Below are 22146 nucleotides of genomic sequence, written 5' to 3'. Positions count from 1 at the left end.
CTTAGCTCCAAGTGCCACATCTGATTCCAAAACACAAACCAGCTCAGTCCCAGCACCTCGTCCAGACACCTGTTAAATGTTAACATTCGTGTTTTAACCAAGGGGCAGAGGCAACTTGGGAAAGGTGGTGTCAGACTATTTGTATGGTGGGAAATGGCTAAAAGGAATCTGAAAAGGTCTTCTATTCCATGATATATTCCCTATGTTCTCCAGGACCTTTGCCTCTGCTCACACAGCTCTGCAGTCCCACAGGCCACACTGAAACATCCCTCCCACCACACAGGGACTGCACCCAGAGGGCACAGGGACCTCGGGAACACACCTGCAAACCCAGGTTATTATTCAGCACCATTTAGCACATTCTGGGCTGGCCTGTGGCTTTAGGGTCCAGCAGAGGCAGAGTCTGAAGGACACACACACACACAGGGGCCAGGCCAGGCAGTGGCTCACAAATTCACATCAATGTGATCCCAGCAGGAGCTCAGAGCTCCCACAGCTCACAAGGTCAGGCACCACTGATCAGCTAATTAGAGGCATTTTCTCTTTAGGAGGTAGGATTTCTGGCCCCCACCAAGTTTTACCAGCTTTAAAAGGAAAAAAAAAAAAAGGCAGCAAGACACCAAACCTCTAACCTGCTAAAGTCAAGGTAAAAGGTGCTGAGTCCTGGGAATTAAACAAGCTATCATTAAATAGATATATTTGCTCCAAAATCAAAGGTGTAAAATTTCATTCATAAAGCTCCTCCCTGAAGACACTGCAGATGGTACTGATTTACTCTCTTTCCCATTGGAGCTCTCGCACTGTTGCTGACCACACACACACACACAGCTGCTGCCAGGAGGATATTCCTGGATGGGCAGAATTCCAGGAGAGGATCCCAGTGATCACACACTGAGGTATCACACAGGTGTGAGGCCCGAGGCCTTTGACAACATGACACTTCCTCACAAAGGACTGGTAATGCCCAGGCAGAACACCAGCATGTTCTATTTGACAGCACAGTCACAAGAGCTGAAGGACTACCTTGGCTATAAAAACATGACACTCAAACTCCTCAGCATTTATTTTATGTTGTATTATGGCATGTTTCGGGCACACTCTGCATTTCCAGGCAGGGTCCGAAACTTAATACATTATTTTACAAGACCAGAAGTACTCCTCTGCCACTGTCCAAACCGAGGGAAACGTTCCAATTCAGAATAGCAGTGGGGCAAGACTGCAAAAGTAATATATTCAAAGTTAAAAATCTGAATCCAATTCATAGAAAGTCATCTCTGGAGTTCCCATAAACCAATGAAAACCAGGAAGTTTGAAGTGGAGGTCATTTCAAAACAATACCTAAAATGGGATTTTTGGTGGACTCATTTTCTGCAGCTTTTCTGCTACAAAATGATGGTGGCTGCATAAAACACCAGAATCAACAGTCAGCTTTTACCAAAACCAGTTCAGATTGAAACTAAATCTTGGGACGTGGAAGTTGACCATCCACAGTCAAGTAAGTTCATATCTGCTATGCAGAGAGCCATGAGGCACCTCACAGTTGCCTTAATTAAAGTTCTCACATCAATGCTAAGTACACACTAACAGTAATACAATCTGCATAATTTTTTTTCCTATTGGTATTAGCCTGAACTTTGTCTAACCCCCTTCCTAATTCCTTTATCAAAAGTTTTACAAAGGAAAACATTTTAAAATAAACATTATCTCAGAGAGCTTGTATGTATAGGAAAGTAATTGATGCATGCCTGAAAATTCTTCCAACCACTACCCCCAAAAATATGAATGGATATCCCTCTTCTTCTTCTCTCTGACTGAAGGCACAGAGTCAAAGATTTTGAGCTCAGATTCCCCAGTTTCTCAGATTTTCCTGATGCTGAGCCTCACTTAGGAAAACTGTCAGCGCTTTCTACCTCCAAGTACCAGACTTCTTTAGTTTAGTTTAGACATTTATCTGGGAATACTAAATTCTGTTCAGTCAGAACATAATCAGGGATCAGTGTCCTGTGGGCTCTCATGCTCCTCCCACGACAGAGCTGTCCTGCTGCCTCATCAGGGACAGGGAAAGGTTTGATAAAACAGTTGGTCTGTAATCAAATAACACAAAAGTCTGATCTATGTTGAGAACTATCACAGATTTACTGATGCTCATTTTTTCTAGTTGTAGGACCCTTTTTGAGACTCAAAAATTGCTGAACGTGTTGCAGAGCTGCTGAAGTTCCCCTCAGCTGTGCACATCAGGCCTGGTGTGGCTGTTCTCTGCTTTTCCAAATGCTTCCATCCAGTACCAATTCATTTTTCCTGGTGCCCTGGGGTAGTGTCCCATAGAGGAAGCAGTTAAACAGGGTTGCTGGGGCATTTGCATTTAAGGCCAATTTCTCTTTTTCTCTTAAATAACCCACTTCTACAGACAAGTGATGCTCACCTGCAGTATCCAGCTGGGAAGAAATTCCTCTGCTCTTTCCCCCAGTAGCTGCAGCAATGTCACCCTGCCCCTCACCTCCCTGCCTTGGGAGCTTTGTACCATTCACCAGCAATTTCACTTCAAGGGGCAGCACAAAACTAACAGCCCAAGTTCTGAAGATCAGAACTGTCAGGCCTGAATTCCAAAGAACAGAAACAAGAAAGGAAGAAAGAAAATAGCCTGTTTGAAACCCTGGTATTTACAGCATCCAAAAAAAGATGCTGAAAATGTTGCTTTGTGTTTGTGTACAGTACTTACTTTGATACTAGCAAAATCATTATTTATAGCAATATGCTATCGGGTCACACATCCCCAAGAGAAACTAGAAAAGCAGGAAAATCTCCTAGGAGCTAATTGAGAGAACAGCTAGAAAGGCAGCTTTACTTACTGCTGCTCTCAGAAGAACACATTTCAATTCCCTCCTCTGCTTTGTGAGGACATTCCAGCCCGGGTGAATCCCGCAGCAAAGGGCCCAGCAGGCAGGAGTGATCCATCACTCAGCACAGGCTGGGCTTTCAAGATACTACTGAAGGCTCAAAGGGTTCGCTTATTAAGCACCAACTGTAGCTGGGGATAAGGAGATCAGAGACCAAGATTTGAACCAAAAATAACTTAGCAAAAATTATATATAGATATGGGACAAAAAATAAGTTAATAAATAGAATTTGGAAGTGTGGGGGAATATGAAGGCAGACAGTTCAGCTGTCACCAAGCCTTTAGGAGTGACACAGAACAGCGACCCGGAGCCGGCAGATCCGGCACCAAACACCACGAGTGGAGTCACCCCAGAGCCCCCTCAGAGCCCCCCATCCCTCGAGGTGACAGAGCTGGGCCAGCACAGGGCTGGGGCAAAGGGCCACACGGAGAGTTCTGGGGAGCAGGTCACAAGCACAGCAGCAGAGCAGGCCCTGGGTCCTGCCAATGCAGCCCTTGAACTGCAGCTGGGTGCCCTGTGCAGAAGGGCCTCTCTTCTGCCATCAGAAACCTCTTGTTTTGCTGATTATACATAATATACATATACATGTCTTATTTAAGAACTACAGTAAAAGTTTATAAAATAGTCTGACGTGAAACATACCAAGAAAAAAGATGCTTTACAAAACCTGCAGCTTCTACTTACATTGCAGGCTAATCATGCCAGAAATAATACAATTTTAAAAAGTAATAGGACTATAGAAGGGATTAATGACACAATCCAGACCTCTAGTTAAAATGTTTCAAAGACAATCCTTATCTCAAAGAATCCTTGTGGGCATTCAGGCGTTTCAATTACGCATTATAAGCCTTTAGCAACTCTCTGCCCTGCTGATGGCAAATTTTCAAGGTGGAGACTTCGCCAACAGTGACTTTTTCTCTCCCCGAATCCAGGTCAAGGCATACACATTGTTCTGTAGTTTCAACTGGTAGAAAAACAAGTTTGTGACTGCTCCATGCAATTATTACACAGGAGCGAGATAATGAAAGAATGTTCTCAGGGGTGGTGTGGGAAACTGCTGGGAGAGTTTGTTCTACAGGGGAAGCGAGCCTGCCTTCACATATAGAACACCTATAAACTTACAGCAGGACTTACCAGAAGGAGGGGGATTTAACAGGATTACTCTGCAAGTTTTTCTTATTAGTCAGTGAACTTTTTTCCTCAGTTGCTTGACTCTTAATCACCCAGGCTTTTCCAGAAAGCCTTACTCTGAGACATGTAACCGCCCTGGTCCCACCAGCATTTCAGCTGCTCACCCAGGCATGTTTGACAACGCAGCTCATACTCAAGGGCATGTGACACCAACACAGCATTTCTTCAGTACACGGTGCTGCAATCAATCACAGCTTGGCATATCTCAAAATATGGGATGACATTAAAAATCTCAGGAACATTCACAAACCCAAAAGACTCCCAAGACTAAAGCAGAAAGGCACGGAAAGGGTGTGCAGTTATCAAATCTCTTATCTGGGAAATGCTTGATTGGGTACATAACATTTGCACATGGAATAGGCCATGACACCCGGAACCTTATTCTCTGTAGAATCACTGCCAGGCACTGAGCCCTACCAAAACATGACAAAAACTGATCTACAACATCTAGTGGACTATCGGGTAGCAGAGGCAGAGGTGAGGAAAGCAAGCACTAAGTGTGAAATCATTAAGAAAATAAAAGAGTGTATGTATACACATTTAACAGTGGATTTCTTACTGAAGGAAAAAAGCACATAGACTGAATTTTTAAGCAAAGGAAAGCAGCTGCTTTACCAGTTTGCCATTACAGAGACTCACACACCACTGAGACAGGACAAAGGTGACGTTCCAGACTCTCCAATGACCCTGCCTATTAACAGCAGCACTGTGTCGGATCACAGACTGGACAGTCCATCTGGAACCATCCCACACTGGTTCGTGACCCACCAGTGTTCACCAGCACACATAAAACACATTTTAAGGCTCTGTGACAATTCCTAATGGAAGTTAAATTATTCAAATGCTAAATGGTTTTGTCCAACTTTAGCAGCCTGTCAGTTTTCCAGCCCAAAGCTCCAAGTGTGGCTCCCTGACCTGGGGAATGGCTGCTGCCAGCTCCAGCCTGCAAACAGCTGTGCTGGCACAGGGACACAGGGAGCAGGGAACAAGGCCCTGAGACAAAGGGAGGACAGACAGATGCTTGTTCAGGAACAATGGCAGCCTAAGCATATGTCAAAGAGGATCTAAGTCAGCCCCACCAGCTCTGCAGAGTGAATAAGGAGAGGGAGAGGTGGAATTAATCTCTTTTCAAGGGCTCTTGGATAACACATGAACTGCTTCTCTAGAGGTGCCTCACCCCAGCAGTGAATGCAGAGAACCAGCTCAAAGTGGAGCCTCCCTGTACACAACCAGTGTCCTGATTTGAGGACCCTGACTTTGGAATGTCACTCCAGGCTTCCCTCGCTGTGCCCAGCCAGAGTATGCTGTGTGTCAGAGCCCACCGTGTGTCAGAGCCCACTGTCTGCCAGAGCCCACTGTGTGGCAGAGCCCACTGTGCCCTGTCCTGGCAGGGAGCTGACCTGGGCTCCCCTCCAGGAGCAACCAGAGCCAGATCATCAGGAGGGAGCTAGGCTTTGTTTTGGTTGGATTTCTCTCAACAACAGAGTTTTAGCACACACACTCATGCAATTAGCCTGGCATTATAATGGGTTTTACCCTCTGGCTGTACATGCATTGTCTGAGAGATGCAAAAGCTGATACAATCCCGTTTAAGGGAGATATTCATAGTCACTTCAGCTATAATTTTTAAAGGAAAAGCCACCCACAGATACATTATTAAAAGGAGGAAAATATTACAGCAAAGTAGTGCCCAGGCCTCTTCACTTTATTGCTCTCCAGAAAGCTGCTCTAAACTTACAGCACAAGGCCTTTCCCCACTGAGGAAGAATAAAAATGGGAATAAAAGCTCAGATATTCACAGCATCATGGGTGCTGAAAGAGAAGCAGGAGTCAGAGAAGCACACTGGATCCAAGGATGAACACTGAATCCAAGGATAACACCAAATCCAAGGATGAACACTGGATCCAAGGATGAGCACCGAATCCAAGGATAACACCAAATCCAAGGATGACTGCCCACCCGAGTGAGGAACAGCACTGACCAAAGGTAGATCCTGCACCCACCCAGTGGCCAGAGACACAACTTTAAGGATATTTCTTCTTATCTTCCCTGTGAGCTACATTAAATATCTGCTTGCCCCAGGGAGCTATTCTGGGCCCAGGAGGCACATGTAACACAAACACTGGCATGGACAAAGAGTAACCACCTATTCACACCAGCAGTTTGGGGACTTCAAAACAATTCCAAACCACTGCCTACAAAAAGCCCCGGTAGCTGCACCATAGAAGAGTATGAACCACTGGGGCAGAGTTGGTATTGACAGCAGAATTTTTAGCACACAAGCACGGGAAAATAAGGTTTCATTGTTAGAAGACATTATCAAAAAGAACAGCTGTTATTTTTCAAGCTATTTAAGCACTGGATGTGCTGTTAATGATTTTCAGGTCACTACTGCTCTGCAGCAGCCTCCAGCTGGCAATACTTCAAAGATCCTAAAATGAAATATTAACAGTGGGTAAAAAAAAAAAAATCTTTATTTTGAGAGATAGGATATGAAAGCAAACTGAAAAAGAGAGCTGAAGAGATACTACTGAGCAAAACTTTGATTTCACTTGGATTTAACTTTGAGGCACAGACAGCCAAGTCGAGTTGGGGTGACACAGAGTGTAGGGACAGAGGGGAGAGCTCAACAGATCATCTCCCCCATTTCACCCACCCTTGGGGATCAGCTGCAGGAGTTTGGCTCCAGCTCCAGCACTCGCTCCCACAACTGACCACTTGATATTAAACACACAAGAAGTCACTGGCAAACTGATATGGATTGATAAAAGTTGGGTGAAGGTGTTCACAGACAAAAGTAAAAACTTCTTAAGCTTTTAGACATCTGGAATCTATAAAAATATATTCCACCTGCTAAATATTTTCTTAATATTTAGGCAAGTAAAGCAGGTTTTGCATGCAGGAATTTGTGTTTGAACAGTTCGTGTGTGTTGTAAAGATATTGAACAGAAAATATGTTACTTAAGAAGATTAGAAAAAAAGGCAATTTAATTAACTACTACCAATGTGCATTCTCAGCATTTCATTAAGTTTTCTCAACACACTCCATGGAATACTGTAAAGTAATCAAAAAATACCCAAAAGCACTTCAAAAAACCTGTAAGTTACTCCAAATATTCAAGTCTTTCTAACACATGCTCTCGAGAGCTGGGCTTTTTTAGAGGTACAGAATCTGTCCAGGGAAAGAGCTGCCTGAATGTAAGCTCACAGATCTCACAGAGAACTCTCATGGAGACTGAAGAAAACATCCAGATTCCATTTCCACTAAAAGGTATTTTATGGGAAAGGGTTAAGCACCTTGTTTTCCCCAGCACACTTCAAAGGTATGCTTCATCCACTCCTGCTCAGCTGCCAAACCAGACCTCTCCAGAGCTCCTTTTCCAACCATCCAGGTCCTAAAAAAGCCTTTTAATGTCGGGTCTAATCACACCCTCCAGCATGTGCACCATTATCACTTATTCTTTACAAATCAGAGCTAAAAGCAAAACTGATTACTGCAAGAAATCTGTCTCCTTGAACAAAAAGTGATTCAGAGTATCTTACTTAAAAGAAAGGAGAGAAAATTAGAGGGACACTGTTATGGTTAATATCTTTTAAAATGTTTAATTTGTCTTCCTTCATGGAAGCTTAAAATTGAACCTGCTTTCCAATCCAAGTTTATTTCACCATTTACACAAAATTTTCTGGCTATGCTTGAGACCTTTTTATCACTTCTCAACTGCCTTTATGAACCACAGTTACAGTAGGTTACTACACCACATATGACATTTATTCAGATACATTTTTTAATTCCATAAAAACAATTCTTTTTTTTTTCCAGTCAATGGCATAGCTCTGTAAGGTCTGCAGTATTCATAAATAAATAATATGCCCAATAAACACATAAAGCTCCATGTATTTTTGTACTTCTTTCTTCTTCATTTTTAAAGCGCATACCACAGTTGCACACACACTCCTGCCCCCATTCCCTGACCTCTATTCCCATTCCCACCAGCAAACCCAGAGAAACCCAAATGAGAAACCTTCTTCTCCACGTCCAACAAGCCTCCAGGCCTTGGCACAGTTCCTGGAGTATTTCTGCACCTCCAGAGCAAAGTAGGTTAATAAGGTCTCTGGTCACATCCTCTCCACAGACACCTCGTTTCCTGCAGGAACCCCCCCCAGCCCCTGAGGTTCCACCAGCAGCTTTCCCTCCCCCCTCATCCTCCCACCACCCCCTCCCCAGTATGGGGGACACGGACACAGCAAACCCCCAAAACACAGGCACTGAGCTCCTTTTTGCCTCCTGGCTGCAGTGAAGCCCCACAATAACCCCGGCAGTGGATCCCTCCCACTCCTCCCCCGGTGAAACCTGTCCTACTCCAGCCATCCCTTTCTCACACAATCACTTGGGCCCTTTCCCAGCACACAGAAAATCAGCACTTCCAAGTGATCACACTTCAGTGCTCCCTGCTCCCACCAAGGGCAACAGTTGTATCTGCTGGTTCAGGACTAAGCCTCAGGACTTTGATGGATCTGTATATGTACAAATATATATGTATATATGTTTGAGGCCCATAGTACCTTTTAATTTCATGAATTACTGCTATTCATATTCATCTCTCCAAATTCTGTAGTGATGATAAATCTAGGAACATTCATCAAGATTTTTACCTGGAAGAGGCAAATCTTATTTACTGACCTTTCAAGTTTCAATTTATCCTGCCCATTCTTTATTCTGTTAAATGCAATAATACAGAACACAGAATTGCAACTCAGAATGCTTCATAACTGACACTCTCTCTTCCATCCCCTTTGCCAGGAATTACTTTAGACAACAGTATTTCATTTATCTGTCTTGCACAGGAGCAAATATTAGAATCACAGAACTTTAAAATATTATTTAAAATACACATTAAGCTTATCAGATACTGTAATTCCCAACCCCAACACTTCCCAATGGCCAAAGTAAACACCAACTAGAGATGTCTCAATTCCCTCGTTTTTTTTTTCCTATGGAAAGATTTCTATGTAATCAGCCCTGCCCAGTCATTTGTTCTCTGAATTACAGTGGAACAGAATGGACAAGTCAAAACATAGGTGTGAAATAAATAAATCCATAACCCCTACAGCCCAAAAGTCTACAAGATGCTTTAGGGTTACAGGATACTTTTGGAACATGAAAGAAGTGCTTTTTATCTCAGTTAATGGTAACGAGGATTTAAGAAAGACCCACAACATCACAAAGAAGAGGTAAAAAAATTTTTACAAAATCAGGCTTCTCTTTATTCCCGGGGAGTTTAAAGACACAGCAGCTCCCCACTGCCACGGACCAGTGAACAATCCTGTCACATACCATCAAATCTCACGGTGCTGGGAAAATTCCACCTATCTCCTTGACAGTCTCAATTACACGGGAGCCACAACCACTCCTTCTCAAAAGGCAGTTTCAGAAGCAGGAGGACATCAGAGTGACACCCTGAAGTGAGGGTGAACAGCACCCCTGAGTGACCAGCCTGCTGCGAGCAGGAGAGACGGTTTAAAATTCCCTCATGTCTGTAGGAGCAGAACGTGTAACCAATGGATTTCCATGAGGGGTCCTTTGGTTACTACTCAAACACCTGAAATACTGTACAATCTGCACATTTACACCTTCAGGCAAACGACCCAACACTGTTGCTGTGGTGGTGCCAGGGCCAGGGGACCCGAGCGAGGCGCTGGAGCAGCCCTGGAGACCTCGAGGAGGCAGCACAAGGTCAGGGCTCCTCAGCCCTTCCCTCTCCTTTAAAACTCACCCACAATGGGCCATCGCAGAGACCTCTTTAAAACACTACGAGATCTTCAAGGAAAGTGTGTTTCTCCCTCTTCCCTCCCAAAAAAACCCCAACAAAGCCCAACCTGAGTTGTTACAAGCCAAACCCACTGACATCCTACAATGCTGTTGACTTGGTCTCACAATTCCACCCAGGGAAATGCTGAGGTCTGACCTGCAGGGCTCCTGTCTGACCCCCTCATTCCACAGCTGGATTCCATGATCTCCATGAACTGACCTGAAAATCCTAATATATGCTTCTCTATTCCGAGTCTGCCAAAAACCTTGTGATAACAGATGGAATCACTACCATGGGTGAAATCCCAGGCAAATGACATTAATGCCTCTAAAACACTTCAAACCCAAAGTTTAAACAGTAGTTCAGGATGAAATAAAAATGATTACAGAAGGATTCCCTTTATTGGGTCATATGATAGGTGACAAAATCTCCTTGGGAACAACTGTGGGAGTGATGATATATACATTTAATATTCAAATTACCAAACACCTGTCAGTTCTCAATGTTTCAGATGAAGTTTCAGATGAATAAACAGTAGTTTAAAAATTATAAGGTGACATGCCCAAGACAGAGATCAGAGAAAAAGCCACAAGTAGGTCAAAGCTGGTCCTGATTCTGTCAACATTCACCTACTTTTCTTCAACTGCTTCAGAAAACAATAAGCAATCCAAACCTAAAGAACATAAATGCTCTGCTCCTTCAGCAGGAGCAGAAGGGAAGCTGCAGCTCAGCTTATGGGCCTGGGTGAGGATGTCAGTGCCCTGCCAGCAAAAGCCCAGTGGAAGTCCTTAATCCTGATTTTTCAAGTGCAATCAATGAGCAAATATGTTCAGAAAAGCACTTTGATACCTTGAGGTATCTATAATAATTGAAAAAACAAATAAAAGCTGCTTTCCACTTCATAATTAAAAACTGCTTTTAGTTAAGCTGTTAGGTTGAACTCTTACTCTCTTCAATTAAATCAGGTGACCCAGGGTAAAATAGATTTTTTTTTAATTTATTTTTGCCTCTCAGTGCTGCTGTAGGACATTCTCTGTTAGAACAGTGGTGCACAAAGACTGGCAGCACAAGGGAGCTGGGCTGGTCTTGCTTTAGCCACTGACACAGAAGGATTTCCCAGCACACACAGACTCTCCCTCTCCACAAATAGTCCAGAGCTACATAAACTTCTTGCTCTGGCAAATCATAAATGGCAACTTTTAATGGCTTTAAGATTTAAACCTGGAAAGGATTCTAGCAGGTCTTCATTTCCCACTCCTTTGCTGCAGTTCATGATATGAACATTCCCTGGTGCAGCAGCACTGCCAGAGCAGCAATGACACAGGACACTGTCCCTTTAACAGCAAGTACCACGTGGGAGCCTCTGCCCCCTACAATTTGAATTTAGACATAAAAATAAAGTAGATGCTAGTTATTACTCACTCTGGCTATTTCACTTTAAGGGCTGAGTAGTTTTTTTTTAAACAGCCCTTGGTTGCTCTGTGTTTGGTGGTTGGGGTTTTTTTTTCATTTCCATATGCTGAACTAGAGGAAAACATAACCCACTAAACTCCACTGTCCTCTACCTGCACATCCTGTGAACAGCAGCAGCTTTGAGAATGCTGGCTTGGAGGACACGTGCCCTCAACAAAACTATTGGCAGATGTTCATTTTCAGGTCTGTTCCTGTTTGTTCTGATATGTCCTTGCCACTGAAACAGGACTCCTGACTTGAAAAATGTGAATTGAACAGGAGACTCCCCACTGTTGTTTAAAACAAACAAACAAACAAACAAACAAACAAACAAAAATAGCATCTCATATCTTCTCACATTGTTTTGACTGTCTTTTATTTTTTTTTATGTCCATGAAGAGTCCAGAGCAGGTTTGCAGCTGCCCCTTTCCAACCCTTCCCCACAGCAGTGACTGAGGACAATCCGTGTGTGACCTTGGGCATCCTGCATTATCCACATCCATTTGAGGAATACCACGGCTTTCCACGACCTACTTGATCCACATCCTTTCCCTCAGTCAGAACAATAACAAAAAGAATAATCTTGCTTCATCAACATACCCACAAGCTACAAATCAGCATCAAGGAGGTCTGGCCTAAAGGACTTCAAACACACCAGGGAGAACACAGGAGAGTCACAAAGCACTGGGAGATTCAGGAAATTCTCTTCTTCATTTAACCAAAAAACACTAGCCTAGGAATGGATAAAATTAAGGAAGATGGATTGCCAGCAGTCTGGGAATAATGATACATCCTATTCCTTGTCCCAAAAACCCTCCCTGCAAGAAATCCTCACTCCAAAGCAATGCTCTGGAGTAAACGAGCCAAGGAGAGCTCACAGAAACACCCAAAGAGAAGTTGTACTGCTGGATGGAAACAGCCTTTAGAACAATGCCTTTGTTCTGTCACTGTCCAATCTCTGGGGGGGGGGAAAGCTCTTATTTAGGGCTTTCAAATAGTCTTGCATGGGCCTCCAAGGGTCTTTAAAAACAAAGGCAGGAGGAAGGCAAATAGGTACTCAGTTAAAAGGCAGAGACACACTCTTGTGCTCAAAAGTCAGTGACCTGTGAGCTCTACTCCACACAGAAGTGCCCTACATCAATCAAAGGCTTCAAAATGGGATTTTTCTGTATTTCCTCTAATATACTGTAACCCATTAATTAGGAACCAAAACAGCTAAAGGTGAATAAAATGGTTTTCAGTGCAGCAAAGCCCCCTGCCCCAGAGCACCACCAGACTCTGCTCCCTCACCTACACGAGTGCCAGCACAGACCCCAGCAATGCTGCAGGGGAAGAACATTGCTCAGGGCTGAAAATTGTTACTGCCTTTATGCAACAAGTTTTGCTATTCATAGACAAATATTCTTCAATAGTCACACGAATTTATATTAAATAAAACAGTAACATGCATTATCTGCAGTAACAAACCCCATGAACACTGCCAAGGGAGAAGGGAGAGCCAGGTGCTCTTCAGAGAAAACATAATAATTTAGATCAAAGCCTGAATGACTACTTGGCCACCAGTTAAATACCATGCCCAGCTTTACTGGTGCCATTTAGCAAAGGCTCTGTCCTGACACCACTTTCATGTTGTGCAATGAAGAAAACTCTGAGAGCACCTCCTGGTGGTACCCAGATAATGGAGACAAACTGTCAGGAACCAGGAACAGATTTAGGATTAAAATTTGGAATAGCATCATTCCAAAATGACAAGGAAATTGCATCGGTTTCTCTGGGGAGCAATTTTTTTTCACCTATTAAAATGTATTTGCATATGAAAGAGAATGGGGAAAGAAAATCCTTCTCTAGAGCCCAAGGATTCCTACAGTTCCCAGTATATTCTACTTTTCCACAAAAATTTCCTGTAAGAGTTCTTGAACAGAAAGCTCTGATTTTTTTAATTTTTTTCCCCAGTAAATACCATCATAGCATGTTCTAAGACAATTAAAGAAATAAGAGAAGATGTGTTCTACAAAATGATTCTGCTATAACCATTCTGGTGTTATATCCAACAGCATAAAGAGCATAAAAATTCCACTCACACACAAATGCTTCCAAGCCTTTATAAAAAACCACCATATCAGGAAATTAAAGAACGACAGTACCAGGACACACTGATTCTGCCACAGCCCTCAAGATAAAGGCTCAAATTCTTACTAAGCACTTTTAAAGACATGGCCATATTCCAGAGCCAGCTGTAGCCATGGAAGCTGTTTCATATCAGGGCTGATGATATAAGTCTGCCTTCATTTATCCATCACTCTCACATAACAGAAGATGCAGCTTTAAATACTAAAATGAAGTCCAGATTATTCTGGTGGGTTTGGTGTTTGAGCAGCATTTTGGTCTCTGTCTGTAGCCCCCCCCTGCAGTTTTATGCTGGGTTTGGTCAAATACTATTACCAATAAATAAATGCATTAACCCCAGAAGGCTCTGTTCTTTCCATACATGTTTGTACTGCCTGTCACAAGCCACTTCCATGTAAGCATCTCCTACCTCACTCAGAGGTCTACTTTTACAAAGCTGTGTGCACAGTTACTCTGAGTCCCCACACAGCAAAACTTACAGCATCTACTACGGGATTTTCTAGCACTCAAATTAAAGTTCTTTGTGAATTTTTAATATGCCTTTTAAAAACAATTACTGATTATATTAATGAACACAAACTCTGCTTAAGCAAGCTCTCCACACCTTTGAGCCAGCTTCTCTCACAAGAACAGCTGCATGTTACCTACTCCAGACCAGAAGGCAGAACTTTCCGGAGGATTAAAGATACATGAGACCCATATACAACCATTACAAGTCATCAAAAACCAAACATATCCCAGAGGCTTCCTCTACTTCACCTGCCCAAAGCTATTTTCTCTTCCAATGCTGTTGTTCCCCAAGAAATGAAGCAGCCCAGGCACATCCAGCAGCCTCCTCATACCCCCCTGTTCCTGCCTTACCTCCTGCTCGGGGGGATGCCCAGGCTGGGCTGCACCTCCCATCACACCTCCCATCACACCTCCCATCACATCCCACCTCACACCTCCCATCACATCCCACCTCACACCCCACCTCACACCTCCAGCCCTCCACAGACACCAAGGGCTCCGTGTTCGGATCAGGGAAACCCACAACTTAAACCCCCTCTACAGAGAGATGGGGGGGGGGAGGGAAACAACATCTGAAATATGTCTTCTGGAAAATCAATATTAGACTGAGAGCCAGTCACAAGCTGCTACATTTGCAGAATTCAGAGGAAAAAGGAGAAACCAGCGAATGCTACCAGGACCTAACTGGATTATCAGCACCCAGCCCTGTGTGGATACAAACATCATCAAGGTCTGCAGGTGCTGCAAAGCAACTTGCATTTCAAGTGACCTGTGAAATGCTGACCTTGGCATAATTTACAGTGAACTAATTTATCCCAAATGGTCCTTGCCCAACTTTGAGGAAAAAAAAAGTTATCCACATTCCTTCCTTCTTGCATCATCTTACAAGACAATAATGAACAATCTCGTATATAACTTGGGTAGAATTTCACCTAATCCCAACGTCTAATTTCAGTGCAAGGAGTTATTATATCCATTTCATTTAAGTCACTCCATTTGGGGAACGGCCATTTAAATGTTAACAGAATTTTTCTTTTCAGGAAATTTGAAAAAAAACACCCACCCAACTTAAACATATAAGCTTTGCAAAATTTCCCATATTAAAAAAAAAACTGAATCAGGTCATTGTTCTATTACATTTCTTCACAAATAGAGTCAGAAACCAATTTAGATAAAGCAATCCTGTAAAAAATACTGACATGGCGATCCAAGATAATCACCTGCAGCTCCTTCCATTGTGCTGGTGAGTGTGAAACCCAATCCCCACTCTGCTCTGAGCCGTGCCCAAGGCCACTGCTGCCTCCTTTGCCTGGGGCATCCTCATGGTTTCCTCCAAGAAGTAACTGGATAAAAACGACTCAGTCTCTTTCTTATGAAATCACTGTCTATCTGCATCAGACACCCAAGACAACAGAAAAACTCACTGAAGTAGAACACAAGAAGTGAAAAACTGTTGTGGTTTAACCCCAGCCAGCAGCTCAGCCCCACAGAGCTGCACAACAGCAACGGGGAGACAAACACCACCACCCCAAACGTCCCCTTCCTCCTTCTTCCCCAGCTTCACACACTGAGCAGGATGGAACATGGCCTGGAACATCCCTGGGGCCTGAGGGATCCCCTCCCCAGCCTCCTCAGGGTGGGGTGAGGAGCAGAACAGCATCAGCAGTGCTCAGCAATAATGAAAACAGCCCTGGGTTAGGAACCCTGTTTTCAGCACAGATCCAAAACACAGCCCCATACCAGATCCTAGGAAGAAAATTAACTCCATCCCACCAAAACCAGCACAAACCCCCAAAAGCCAGTGGTGAGAGCAGTGCTGCTGAGTGGTGCCACAGCAGTGGGCAGTGAGAACAACACTCCTACCACAGCTCCTACTGACCACGTTTGCATGCTGGACTAGAACAACCAACCAGGGGGAATCCTTTCCAGCTGGAAATCTCTGCTCCCATTTTCTGTTACAGTCTATGTACACAAAGCAGACTTGTCATCTGAATGGAAAGCTTCATATTTACCTGGATCAGTGAAGGTTCCCAGCAGCACTAAACACAACAGCAATACTGACAGCTGACTTCCCCCAAATAACCTCAAATGATTTTTTTTAAACTATTCCTGTTCATTTTATTTAATACTTCTAAACATTTTTGTGGCCCATTACTAAAAGCAAATTCCACACCAAAAATCAACACATCAAACAGTAGATGTTTTCCACTCCTAAGAAAAACCCTGAGTTATATTCCTGGTTCACACTTTTGCTGCATCTTAGCCAGCTGTAACATCAGTATTTCAAAAGGCTCTTTGATTGGTCTTTAGTTTGAATGTCTGTAGGGATCTTGGCATGGATTACTCCTCCCAGAGCCTCTTTATCCAATTCTGGTGGATATTCTGTCCCACCCATCGGAGGTACCACGTCCTGCTCACAGTTCCCCATTTCTGCTCAGTCTCACAAGAGTTCCGGGATAAACTTGAGTACTTTTGTAACTTTAGGCTGTTACAAAATATCACATTAAATACTTTAAAGCAAACAACTGCCCACCTAAATGTTAATTAACAGGAGACATTTCCTGATGGTTAAGTACTGTCTTCTGCTAACAGGTGAGGTTTGAGGGACTGGAAAAAGATCCCGATACAAACAGCTCTAACTCAGGAAAAAAACCTCTCCCACCAAAAGTCTTAATAGGTCTGATAGAACACATTCCCATAATTCAGCTTTTGCTAAACTTTTCTTTTTTACCAGCCTGGGCTTTTGCATCTTTATTTGCATTAACTATGCAAAACATCGTTGTGGTTCGCAGCAATTTGAGACAGCAGAAGGGGAACTTCTCCTGCCACTATTCAGGCTTTTCTGAACACGTAACATCTTTTTTTCCCCAGTGTACATTCTAGCAGTTTTGTCCCAAACACATTACCCCCACTGCATCCTTGCTCAGCAGGACACGTTCCTTTAAAGGAACAGGAGATTATCGGTTTATCCTGGAAACGTCTTTCCTGCTGCTGTGCTTAGTATCAGTGCTGGGATAAAACCCTCTTAAAATAGTTCCAGGGTCCAGGCAACAATCCATTGTATGCAACAGTCTTTTGGATTTTACTGAGCAATGACTTTAGTGTTTTCAGGCCTTTGAAGGCCAGGACTGAACGGCAGATTTAGGCTAAATTATTTTTGAATTTTAATGTTACAGCAGCCTGTCCATAATGTCCTGTTGCAACATCAACAGCCAAACTGTTTGAAACGTTGTACTGCTGTGTGACTTCCTGAATAAAAAGGATTAGAAGCAAGTACATTAAAAACCCCACTGCAATTTAAAACTGGATAAACTAGGAATTTAAAAAAAAAATTCAGATACTTTTTTCTGTTGTCACTTGCAACAGCTTTACCTTAGAGACGCCTTTTAACACAGATTTGACATTAAGACAGATTGCTCGGTTCCAGTCTTTGATGAACAACAGTAACTTTTTAAAGGTAGGACACACATGTAAGACAAATACAACCCTCCCCACACCTTAGGGGATCACTGTTTCCTGTCCCACGGCCGTGGACATATCCCAACCAACAGGACACTTCCATAACATCTCAGCAGCAGTGTTACCAGCTTGAATCAGCAACAACAGTCATTACTCGTGTCTCCCTGCCCAGAATTGGGTTCCTCTTCCCTGGCCCAGGAACCCTGCGTGGGAACAGCAGGAGCACCTCTTGCAGAGGGACCGAGGCTTTACCCTCACTCCAAACCCACCAGCCTTCGCAGCTTCCACAGATATATTTTTCTATTACCATTATTATCATTTTTTTAGGAATCCCACCAGATGGCAGCAGCATGTCTCCCCAGCAAAACTGGGAGCACTTCTCCAAAGGACAGCTCCTTATTCTTGGAACAGACACGAGACTTTCCAAACTCAGCCCTGCAGTCTGAAACACGGGATGCAGACAGAGCTTGTCACTGGCACTAACATCCAGGTTTTTTCAGCACCTTAGGAACGTGTGTGCAGGGAATACTCCAAGAGCAAATTGATCTGGTTTTGGCGAATGAGGAACATGACTTGGTTTGTGGCAATTTGCCAAACCAGAGTGTGGTGAGGCAAAGCTGCAGGACCTGGGGGAAGGTCCCTGCACACCTGTCCCTGCTTCAGCAACTGCCCCCCAGCCCAGCTCAGCACCCCGAGCTCAGCACTGCACTCACTGCACAACTTTGCACCACGTTACAGCACAGGGAGAGCTGAGAGTGCAGACAAACACAGCGGGGCAAGGCCGATTGTTCAAGAGATTCTTTTCTACTTTGCCAGCTGGGGTTAGATTCACTTGAAAATCCACAGATGCCATGCCAGGGGCAGCTGATATGCAAGGAAATGGTGCCCAGCTGAGCGAGGACACGGCCTGTGCACAGACACAGCCACAGCAGCACCCGCCCGCAGGAGTTAATAATGAAAGTGCTGAAGCACCAGGCTTTGGCTCTTCACGAGTGAAAAACTCCAACAGCACATTAGCTCCCCTGAAACATCATCGAGTAGCAGACAAATGAACTAATGACAAATGCTAATTCAACTGCCAAGAGAAAATCTCCCTCGGTGAGGTAACGGGAAGCACAACAACACACACTGATCGCTCCTCTGACCTGGAACTGAGCTGCAGGGTCACCTGTGCCTTCCAGACACTGCAATGACACATCAGACTAGAAGACCAAAGACTTTTGCAAATACTCCAACTGTGGAATAACATCCATTTCCCTCAGAAGTACTGAACTTTTAAGTTGCCCATTAGCACCAATACACACTCAGAGATACCAACAAACAACAGAATCCTCATTCCAAAGTGGCTCAGGCCTTATGAATTCCGTGTCACACTTGGACCCAAGTGTACATTTCTCGTGTCCAAGTCACCTCAAACTACAAATACCCAAGTCAATGTTTACATTCAGCTGCATTATCTCACATAGCTAAAATTCAATTACACGGGCATTCTTCTGCATTTGGAATGAAACTAAAATTCAGTCTAATTATTGCTCACACACTCCTGAAGTCAGCCTGCACTCACTGGCAGAAGTTAACATGAAATGCCAAAAGCCAAGCAGTGACCACTGAATTTAAACACACGTGAGCAAAGAGGAACTCACTTGCACCAATGAGTGAGCCAGTGCAGCCCCAGCTCTGCCAGAGGGATCTGAGCTCCCAGCTTCTGCTTTTATTAAACACCCTCCCCCTTTGGGTTTTTTTTTTCCCAAGCTGTTGTTACTTTAAATTAAAGCTGTAGTTGCAGCTCTGCAGGCACAGTCCCCCAGGGGCAGTTCCTGTTGGGTGGCAGCAGGTGCCTGGCCAGGGGCTTGGGATGGCACTGTCCTACCTGGTGCCAGTCAGACCCTTCTCTCTATACTTCCTTTTTCCCCTCGGCACACTTAATGATATTATATTTAAATATGCAAGCGTGACCTTTCAATCTACTGAATATTACAGAAGCAGATCTCTCTCTGCACCTTATTTTTCAGCAAACAGAACTGAGAAAATACAGCCCTGGGAAACACAGAGGTAAACAGAACACTGGTACTAAACAGTAATAAAGTCTTATCTTACATAACGACCCAAATTTAAGCAAAGCCTGTAACAATTAAGTTAAAAAACTCCAGACTTTATAAAAAAAAATACAAACGGATGGAAATATTTTTAGGCAATTTTTTACAGCAGATTCCTTGTCAATTTTCATTCTTTTACATCCACTTTCTAAGGCTGTACCACAGCCAGGGCACGGCAGTACCGACTGCACAACAGCTCCCCTCCGACCGGGAGCACTCGGTTCAGATGAACTGCCCAGCTCCGAGGGGAGGGACACGAGCCCAGCCCCAGCACTGGCCTGCAGCTCCTGCAGCCTCCCCAGAGAGCCCCACCTCAGTGCCACGCTGGGCAGGCTGTGTGTGGGCAGCTGGCAGGGCTGTGCCATGGGGACCCGGGGTTCGCTCTCCCGAGGCCTGTCCTGCTGAGCCCTCCTGCACAGCCCTGCACAGCCCTGCACAGCCCGGCCTGGCCGAGGAGAGGCTGCCCCGGTGCAGCTGCAGCACAGGCAGTGCCCGCAGCCCAACTCCCGGGGCACGGCGGGGGCTCAGCACCGCGGGCACCACACACACAGCCGCAAACTTCGCAGTCGTGCTGCAGGAAGCGCAGGGCGCCTGCTCTCCAGAACACCCCCGTGCCTTCGTGCTGCCAAGGACAGCTCAGAGCACGGCCAGCTGACAAACAGCTAGAAACAAAACCACACATCTATAAAAGACTCCTGCCAGCTTTGTGTCGGTGCTCCTGAAGGGCAGTAATTACATACATGGCACTAAGGTGGTCACAAAACGCACGAGAAGGAATTCCACTCTGCTGACAGACTCCTCTGAATTGCAGCTGGGGGATAAAAGGGCCGGAGGCAGCGCTCCAGCGAGGCAGGAAATCCCATTTCCATTTTTGAGAGGGGAGCAAAGTTCAGCTGTGCTGTTTCTGGTAGCACCCAGCACCACCGCGGGTCAAACCGCCGCCGAGACAAAGATCTTGACAGGTGACTGCACAAGGAAGACATTTTCATACGCTTTTCATTTCTGACTCTTAAGTCAGGTCAAAATGAATATTCTGATACTCAGCTGTTAACCTGAAATTTTAGGCAGCATGGCTTAGCTGCACAGATGCACGCTCTGATTAAAGGTACAGAGAGGGCATAAACAAGCTGCTTTGTCTCAGAGGAGAACAGTGGGGTGGGCTGTTGGTCAGAGGTGGCTCCTCACCACTCCGAGCCTCCTTCTGCGAACACAAACAGGCAAAGCAACTTTCTAAGAACAGAGAAGAAGTGGTAAGCAGCTTTCTGGTATTCTGAGTCCAGTGACAAGACCAGGGATGAGTTACGACCAGGTAAAGAACGACAAGGAGGAATCGGTCCGTTCTTGCCTCTACTCACCAGACAACACCAAAGGCTCCGTATCCGATGGGTCTGTCCGGCTCCACGTCCAGCTGCTGCTGAGGGTGCTGTGAGTGCTGATGATGGTGCGCTTTGACCGCAGCGGCTGCTGCAGCCTGTACCTGAGCTGGGGCTGCGGCGGCCGGGCCGGGGGCCTGGCCCGGGGCCGGCGATGGGAAGTAGGGCTGCTGCTGGCCCGGGTTGAGCATGGCGGCGGCGGCGGCGGCGGCGGCGGCGGCAGAGGAGGCATGCTGCTGCTGCACCGGGTGCACGGCCGAGCCCGCGTGCAGGTGGTGCTGCGCGTGGTGGTGGTGGTGCAGGTGAGGAGGAGGGAGGTGAGGAAGGTGGTGGTGGTGGTGGTGGTGGTGACCCGCTGCTGCCGCAGACGTACCGCCATTGTAAGCCGCCATCATTTTTGCGTTGGCTGTTGTGCCACAAAGAGACATTCAACAAAAAAGAAAAATGCCCTTTGATTGGATGACAACTGGGTCAAGCTGTCGTTTGGCCATAAAAATTAAAATCTGCTACACTTTAAAAGTTGGGTTTCATCGTACACGGCCCACCTTTAAAAACATGGAGCTCCACTGGCCTTATCTCCTGGCGAAGCCAAACCACTCGGGGAGTCTCTTCATGTGTGCGAGCGCCAACCCCTGCCCCAGCGTCCAGCCGGGCTTGGCTACTCCAACTCCATCCTTGGGCAGCTGCCTTGGGGCCGGCCTGGGCTTTCTCCTTCACTTTGGGTTTTTTTGTCGTTTTTCTTGTTATAGAAATTAAACACCGTGATCAATCCCCCTTCCCTCCGGAGGGAGGGCTCGGAGCCTCTGCCCTGAACACCCCGCGAGGGCCGGCCAGCCTAGCCCTGCCATTCCCACACCCTCTCCATGGATCCCCCGAACCTCCCTGAGCCCGGCCACCTCCTACATCGCTCCCTCCTTCCAGGCACCTGCTCCCTCACGGCACCAACAACTCGGGAGTTTGTAACTTTTCCTTGAAGGCCTGAAACACACACAAGGACCAAAAGAAAGTGAAGGGGGGCGGCGGGGCGAGGAGAGGGGGACGAAAAGAAGATAAAAACAGAGGGAGGAAGGGAAGGGCCGGGGCAGGACAGGAACCGCGGCGGGGTGGGAGAGGGGGCGAGGGAGGGGGGGAAAGCGGCAAATGAATGACGGGGCGGCCGGGGCCGCGGAGGGGGCGTGGGGCAGGACGCGGCGGCCCCTGACAGCGCGGGCCGCGGCGGGGCGGGGCCGG

The 22146-nt window shown here is 45.5% G+C and overlaps 1 protein-coding gene across 3 annotated transcripts in view; it reads right to left on the bottom strand.

Annotated features, from left to right (window-relative positions):
- NLK (nemo like kinase) overlaps positions 1–21989 on the bottom strand; it is a 38460-nt gene extending 16471 nt beyond the window's left edge. The window contains exons 1-2 of one of the 3 annotated variants that reach the window (XM_017822707.1): positions 21462–21989; positions 20899–21322 (exon numbers count right to left, since the gene is read on the bottom strand). In XM_017822707.1, coding sequence (XP_017678196.1) covers positions 20899–21311 — 413 coding nt within the window. In that variant the 5' untranslated portion in view covers positions 21312–21322; positions 21462–21989. Of the gene's footprint in view, positions 1–20898 lie in introns of all 3 variants that reach the window. The other 2 variants (XM_017822705.1, XM_017822706.1) reach the window with 2 other exon arrangements.
- Between the last annotated feature and the right edge of the window lie 157 nt (positions 21990–22146).

Source organism: Lepidothrix coronata, unplaced genomic scaffold, assembly GCF_001604755.1.
Source record: "Lepidothrix coronata isolate B3197 unplaced genomic scaffold, Lepidothrix_coronata-1.0 Scaffold99, whole genome shotgun sequence".
Taxonomy (NCBI): domain Eukaryota; kingdom Metazoa; phylum Chordata; class Aves; order Passeriformes; family Pipridae; genus Lepidothrix; species Lepidothrix coronata.
This window is presented reverse-complemented; position numbering and strand designations above follow the sequence as displayed.